The sequence below is a fragment of the Palaemon carinicauda genome, chromosome 11, assembly GCF_036898095.1.
Source record: "Palaemon carinicauda isolate YSFRI2023 chromosome 11, ASM3689809v2, whole genome shotgun sequence".
NCBI lineage: Eukaryota > Metazoa > Arthropoda > Malacostraca > Decapoda > Palaemonidae > Palaemon > Palaemon carinicauda.
In genome coordinates this window covers 1,805,888-1,813,387 of record NC_090735.1, presented here as the reverse complement: position 1 = coordinate 1,813,387, position 7,500 = coordinate 1,805,888, and the positions used below count along the sequence as shown (strand labels likewise).

Genomic DNA, 7,500 nt, shown 5'->3' with positions numbered 1-7,500 from the left:
AATCACGGTTTTAGGTTAAAATTGTTTACAAAGAAAATTGTCCTCTTAGGAAATTTGGAGATAGCCACCTTGCCTTCTCTCTCTCTCTCTCTCTCTCTCTCTCTCTCTCTCTCTCTCTCTCTCTCTCTCTCTCTCTCTCTCTCTCTCTCTCTCTCGGCCATTTTTCTGCTCCATAGAATCCAACATCAAAGCTAGTCTAACCGCTGAAGCTCATAAACTTTCTTGTTCAACTTTTATTCTGCAGTCGCACGAGCCACCTGACATTTTATTTCGCTAGATATCTTACAATTATAACTTAAGATTACGATTTTTTTCTCTACCTTGGCGAATGGGAGACTGACAGAACAAGTTCTTCAACTTTCGAACAATGGAGCTCGATCCCGTCATCTCTGTGACATTAGTGCAACGCGCAGGCAAGTTACCAGTATGGCTTCCCTAAAGCCAATACTTGAGTCAGTGGCTCATAATTTCCTGTTACGCAGATCAATATTATATTTCGAATCAATTCATAGAAAAGAGTACTGACGCATACTACTTCAGAGACGTAAATTAAGCTCTCTATTAAAGTAGATGTGTTTTCTGCTATTCACATTTTGGTAACACTCCTAGTAAGTAACATTTCCCCGGAAGGCACTCGTAGAAAAAAAAAAATGGTATAAAAATGTCAAGCCAATGAGAAGACAGTATGGCAATGACGTCATACTGTACCTGCCACTCACAGAATGAAAGGAACTTTGCCATTATGTATTGCCAGATACTAAATTTCTCTCGCAACATCTTACGCAAGGCGGGGAGCACACTGGCATGTACAATTTACAAACAAACACGACATTAACATTAGTGTGGCTGCTGTGCGGGTCGAGTTTGGGTGTCATAGTTGCGGTGCAACAGCAGTCGTACCTGGTGTCGCTGTGTTGAGGGTTTACGACCAATTGCTGGACTTCTTTTCGTACTCAAATTGTGTTAGAAAAGTGTTGACAAGGGTGTAGCGATGTGGCTGTAAGTGGATTTGTGTATTTCAAGTAATTGTGTATGAGGAGTGGATGCAATATACTTTTTAATGTTCTGGTTATGTTAATTTTATTTTTATGGTATTATATTATACATTCATGGTAGGTCTGTGTCAGTTTTTTCATGTTATCGTATGCGTCATTCTTTCTAGAAAAAATTCCGGATGTAAGATGTGATTCATCAAATTACATTCTGTAAACCAAACAATCTCTCTCTCTCTCTCTCTCTCTCTCTCTCTCTCTCTCTCTCTCTCTCTCTCTCTCTCTCTCTCACTCTCTCTCTCTCTTACCTCCGCGCTAACTCTCCGGAACTTGCTGTCGAAGGTTAAAAGTGATAAGCTCAGTCATATGGTAAAACGCAATAAATCTATTGCAATTATGCGTAAATGTACTAATGATTGTGTCACTATCTCTGTACGACGATTTGCATATCACCAAACACTTCTACATTACATTCTTTATATCGTCATAATTAAGGCATGAGTATACGAATGATGTTGCAAATCCGGATTTTGTCTTTTTTTGCGAAACAACTCGTGGGTTACGAAGTGTAACTTATATTTTGCAATGCAAAGTGCACATACGTACAACTTACATGTCGAGCAAATATATACTTATATTCTTTATCTTTTTATCGTTACCATACATTTTTTCTCTGTTGACTGCTCGAATTAAAAAGTGTGATAACTAAAATTTTCCCTTTTTTTCTGTCCCAGGTACTACAGCATCTTGAGCGCATTCTTCTTCTACCATGTATCGGCCCACACGATCCATTTCGGCCGCACCTGTCCAAATGTCCAGCCATTTCCGAACCTGGCCGTCGACAAGGTGGGTTTGATTCTTATTTATATAGATTTTACGCCAATAGTATGATTCTTAGATTGGCTTTACACCAAGGATATGATTCTTGGATATGTTTGCTTTACATCAAGGGTGTGATTTCAGATATACTGACTTTACACTTGATTATATATATATATATATATATATATATATATATATATATATCTATATATCGGTTTTCCACCAAGAATATAATCCTTAGATTGGTTTTTACGCTTAAAGCATGATTCTTAGATATATTGGCTTTACATAAAAGGGTATGATTCTTAGATTGGGTTTATGCCAATAACGGGCATTGTTCGTAAAACGCACCTTATCGCTAGGAAAATAGGAATTCTAAATAATTATTCAATATAAGATGGTTGTAGAGATTAAAAAAAACTACAATGCAGCTTGCTTCTCGATAGAACTTAACACGGTTCTTATCGGATACGGGTACGACGTACTATAGACTGTAGATTCTCGGACCTACTTTCTCTTTTAATGTATCCATTCACATGCTTGATTGTTAAAACACACGGTCCTTCTGTTTAATTCCGAATAAATATTTCCATTTACAATATGTCGACTATAATATTTATATACTGAAAATAATTTTTCTTGCAAACAGTGACATATATTTATGTGATAGATCTAGTCACCTTGGGGCCGGCTCACCTTAGAAGATGACCTTTGTCTCAGTCAAAGTCGCTTATGCTAATATAACGATGGCAAATTAGGTCAGCATTTCGTTTTGCAATTTTAACTATTTATATACTACAAAAAGCGAATATTGTGTGGGTCAACGTACATAATATTTAGAAAATAATAAATCTTGAATTTAATCGGAATATTTAAAGAAATTGACTCACGCTTACTTCCGTAGTCGAGAAAAAACAATGGAGGTAGGAATTTAGAAAGTGCAAAGAATGAAGGGTAAAGATAGGAAGAATAAAGAGTAAAGATAGGAAGAATGAAGATTAAAGATAGGAAGAAAATAAATGAGAACAAAAACTGTTTGACTTAGAAGAAAGAGGGAGTGAAACTGAATATAAACAAGGAAAAGAAAGTTGGGAGTATGAGAAAAGGAGGACAAAGGAACAAAGGAAAAGTAGATGAGGGAGAGAAAAAAGGAGAATAAAAAAAGAATAGAACAACTATATTTACAAATGAGAGAAAATGAATTGAAGAGGAAAGGAAGAAAGTCAACAAAAAGGAAAATTAAGAGAAACTGAGAAATAGACAAACGAGGAAAAACAAGATGATAAAAATGAAAATATAATAGGAGGAAAGGCAAACGAAATACAAAAGAGAGAGAAGAGAAATCAGTGCTATAAACCTTGGTAAAAACAACAAAGGCAATTGGTCTGTCTGGCTATATTCTCTGGCGTGGAATTTGACTCTCCGACGGTTTTTTTTAACGATAATCTTGATGCAAATACGATAACTTGTCATGTTTTGCACGATAGTTTCAATACATTCAGAACAAACACGCATTGGTCTTCGGTTGGGATGTTTTCCCTGCGTCACTGACTCACTGAGTCACTCACAGTAAGAACCCGTGCTGCGTCACTGAGTCACTCATAAGGACTCGTGCTTGTTTCATCACTGTGACGCATATAGGCCTTGTAGCTCTTTCGTAGGTCTCATGGATAAAGAAACTTTTAAAGTCAATTTCGTTTAATAATAATCTTAGAGTTCTAGATCACTTGAGGTCACTTGTACAATTACTTGTGATTTCTTGAAAGTGTGTAAAAATAAATACAGATGACGAAAGAGAGGGCTAATTTTAAGATTAAAATATAAGTTATGTAAGTACGGCAAAAAGCATTAGCAAAATTCTTGTATTTGTAGTTATTGTAATTAGCTAGAGTTTGGGGTCCTTTGATTAGCCAGACAATACTACATTGGATCCTTCTCTTTGGTCACGGTTCATTTTACTTTTGCCTACATATTCACCGAATAGTCTGGCCTATTCTTTACAGATTCCCCTCTGTCCTCATACACCTGACAACCCAGATTACCAAACAATTCTTCACCCAAGGGGTTAACTACGGCACTGTAATTGTTCAGTGGATACTTTCCTCTTGGTGAGGGTAGAGGAGACTCTTTACCTATGGTCAGCAGCTTTTCTAGGAGAAGGACACTCCAAAATCAACCCATTGTCCTCTAGTCTTGGGTAGTGCCGTGGCCTCTGTACCGTGGTCTACCACTGTGTTGGGTTAGAGTTCTCTCTTGCTTGAGGGTACACTCGAGCACACTATTCTATCTTATTTCTCTTCCTCTTATTTTAAAGTTTTATAGTTTATATTGGACATATTTATTTTAATCTCGTTGCTCTTCTTAAAATATTTTCTTTTTCTTTGTTTCCTTTCCTCACTGGGCTATTTTTCATCGTTGGAGCCCTCGGGCTTATAGCATCTTGCTTTTCCAATTATGGTTGTAGCTTAGCTAATAATAATAATAATAATAATAATAATAATAATATTAATACTTTAATTTTTAGATAGCTTTGTTTTATCTGATGACGACCAAGCAGAAAAATACTGATAAATGGAAATCTTGTTATCTGTACAAGTTTCGAGAAAACTAGCTCTTAAATGGTAACTTAAACTAGCTTCTGAAACCGTAAACTATATTTTCTAGAATTTATTATTATTATTATTATTATTATTATTATTATTATTATTATTATTATTATTATTATTATTATTATTAGCTAAGCTAGAACCCTAGTTGGAAAAGCAGAATGCTATAAGCCCAAGGTCTCCAACGGGGAAAAATAGCCCAGTGAGGTAACGGAATAAAAAAATTACACGAGATAGTTAATGAATATAAAATATTCTAGGAACTGTAACAAAACAAAAAAAGTAATTTTCGTGTATTTTAATAGGCAATGAATAAAAAAAAAAGTTTTATTCCAGCTGTGACCAAGTTGTGGAATGATCTTCCCAATCGGGTAGTTGAATTAGTAGAACTTCAAAAGTTCAAAGTTGCAGCAAATGATTTTTTGTTGACCAGGCTGACATAAGTCTTTTTATAGTTTATATATGACATATCTGTTTTTGACGTTGTTACTGTTTTCAGAATGATTTATTGTTAATTTGTTCCCATTATTTATCTATTTCCTTATTTCCTTTCCACACTGGGCTATTTTCCCTATTGGAGCCCTTGGGGTTATAGCATCTAGCTTTTCCAACTAGGGTTGTAGCTTGGCGAGTGATAATAATAATAATAACAATAATGATAATAATAATAATAACAATAATAATAATAATAATAATAATAATAATAATAATAAAATTTTCCCCTCGGTTTGTCAATTATTAAGTGTTTTCATAATTTGTGGGAATTAAATATATATATATATATATATATATGTAATATATATATATATATATATATATGTATATATGTGTGTATATATATATATATATACCTATACACACATTTTATATATATATATATATATATACATACATATATATATATATATATATAGTAGGTCTGATGAACTATGGCACCATTCTACCATGTGAATCTCCGTCATTATCTGGGAACGCGGAAACTTAAAATGAAAGTCCGGTAAATAACAATTAACAATAACGGTAAAAAATGTACCGAGGCTAGATACGTAAACGCATCACCAAGGCCTGTAATTATTAAAGGTACTTATAGCAAAATAACCAAACCTTTTATTATTATTATTATTATTATTATTATTATTATTATTATTATTATTATTATTATTATCATAATAATTATTATTATTATTATGATTATTATTATTATAAATTTTATTATTATTATTATAATAATAATAATGATAATAATAATAATAATAATAATTATTATTATTATTATTATTATTAGCTAAGTTTCAACCCTAGTTGGAAAAGCAACATGTTATAAGCCCAAGGGCTCCAATAGGGAAAATAGCCAAGTGAGGAAAGGAAATTAAAAAAAAACGATATGAGAAAAAATTAACGATAAAATATCTTAAAAACAATAACTACATCAAAACAGATATGTCATATATAAACAATTAAAAGACTTATGTCAGGCTATTTACCTAAAAAACATTTGCTGCAATTTTGGACTTGAAGTTCTACCGATTCAACAAAGCTAAATTTAGCTGTTACCTTTTATGATGGCAACAGGTATAGTAAATCATCTGGTTGAGATTAAGCCAATGTTATGCTATGTTGGCAGAGGTTCTTGCCAGTATGACAGCTCGTGAGTCTCATTCAAATCAAGGTATGAAGAGAGATTGACGTCAGCATCCCAGAATAAGGTAGCTTTTGCGCAATCAGGAATACGATTTTGCGCTAATCGGTATTCTATACACAGTGAAAGTCACCTTGGTTATGTTAATTCACGGAGATTCCTTGCACGCCACTAGTAAAAACGTGTCCGTAATATTTAATCATCATCTCCTACGCCTATTAACGCAAAGGGCCTCTGTTAGATTCCGCCAGTCGTCTCTACCTTGAGCTTTTAATTCAATACTTCTCCACTCATTATCTCCTACTTCGCTCTCCATAGTCCTCAACCATGTAGGTCTGGGTCTTCCAACTCTTCTAGTGCCTTGTGGAGCCTAGCTGAACGTTTGGTGAACTAATCTCTCTTGGTGAATGTGAAGAGCATGGCCAAACCATCTCCCTCTACCCCTCACCATAATCTCATCCGCATAGTTCATAATAGTCAGTCTCCCTGATCTGTTTGTTTTCATTACTTCTTTATTCTGGTGAAAATGCGTTTCCAGCTGGTAGTCAGCAGCCTGGTAGGCATCACATGGAGTCAGTTATTTGGTAATCTGCTTTTACGTTACTTTAAGGGCTGCTTATCTGGTCCTGTACAGCAGGGGAACCCCACCTTGGGGAACCCTACTCTCTATAGAACCTGTACTGTCGTTTTACGATGTTCATTCGGGAGTATTTAACATTTCACAATACATATTGTCGCTCACTATTAGATCACTATCGAAGCACTCGCAGAGAAAGTCTTCAGTTTCTTGAAAGCCTTCATATCTTCAATTATTGAGATGTTTCGTGGGAAATGGGTGCTCCGATTTTGTAAGACATTCTAGTAAGGCGAAAACCAGCGTCTGATATGTCCTTATTCGTGTCTAAAGTTTGGACAGTTTTCATCACCACACTGGCCACTGCGGGTTGGTGATGGTGGAAGGCTTTTGTCTGATTGCTTACAACAAACTAACCTAGTACGGGCGGTCCTGTATGGTAGAGCTTTGCTGATTATGATGGTAGACACACCCTTTCACATTTTTAAGGTATCCCCACTCAGAAAGATACATGTATATATATATACATTATATATATATAATATATATATATATATATATATATACATTATATATATAATATATATATATATATATATATAGCTAAGGAGTCTCTTCTACCCTTACCAAGAAGAAAGGGGCCACTAAACAATTACAGTGCAGTAAGAAGAATTGATTGGTAATCCGTGTTGTCAGGTGTACGAGGACAGAAGAGGATGTGTAAGGAATAGGCCGGACTATTCGGTAAGTGTGTAGGCAAATGAGAAAATGAACCGTAACCAGAGAGAAGGATCCAATGTACTACAGTCTGGCCAGTCAAAAGACCCCATAACTCTCTATTATTATTATTAATTGCTAAGCTACAAC

The 7,500-nt window shown here is 34.7% G+C and overlaps 1 protein-coding gene across 2 annotated transcripts in view; it reads left to right on the top strand.

Annotated features, from left to right (window-relative positions):
• The first annotated feature begins 824 nt into the window (after window positions 1-824).
• Window positions 825-7,500, top strand: part of LOC137649929 (uncharacterized) — an 18,384-nt gene continuing 11,708 nt past the window's right edge. For both annotated transcript variants that reach the window (XM_068382875.1, XM_068382874.1), the window contains exons 1-2: window positions 825-999; window positions 1,727-1,838. In XM_068382875.1, the coding sequence (XP_068238976.1) occupies window positions 992-999; window positions 1,727-1,838 (120 nt within the window). In that variant the 5' untranslated portion in view covers window positions 825-991. The remainder of the gene's footprint in view (window positions 1,000-1,726; window positions 1,839-7,500) is intronic.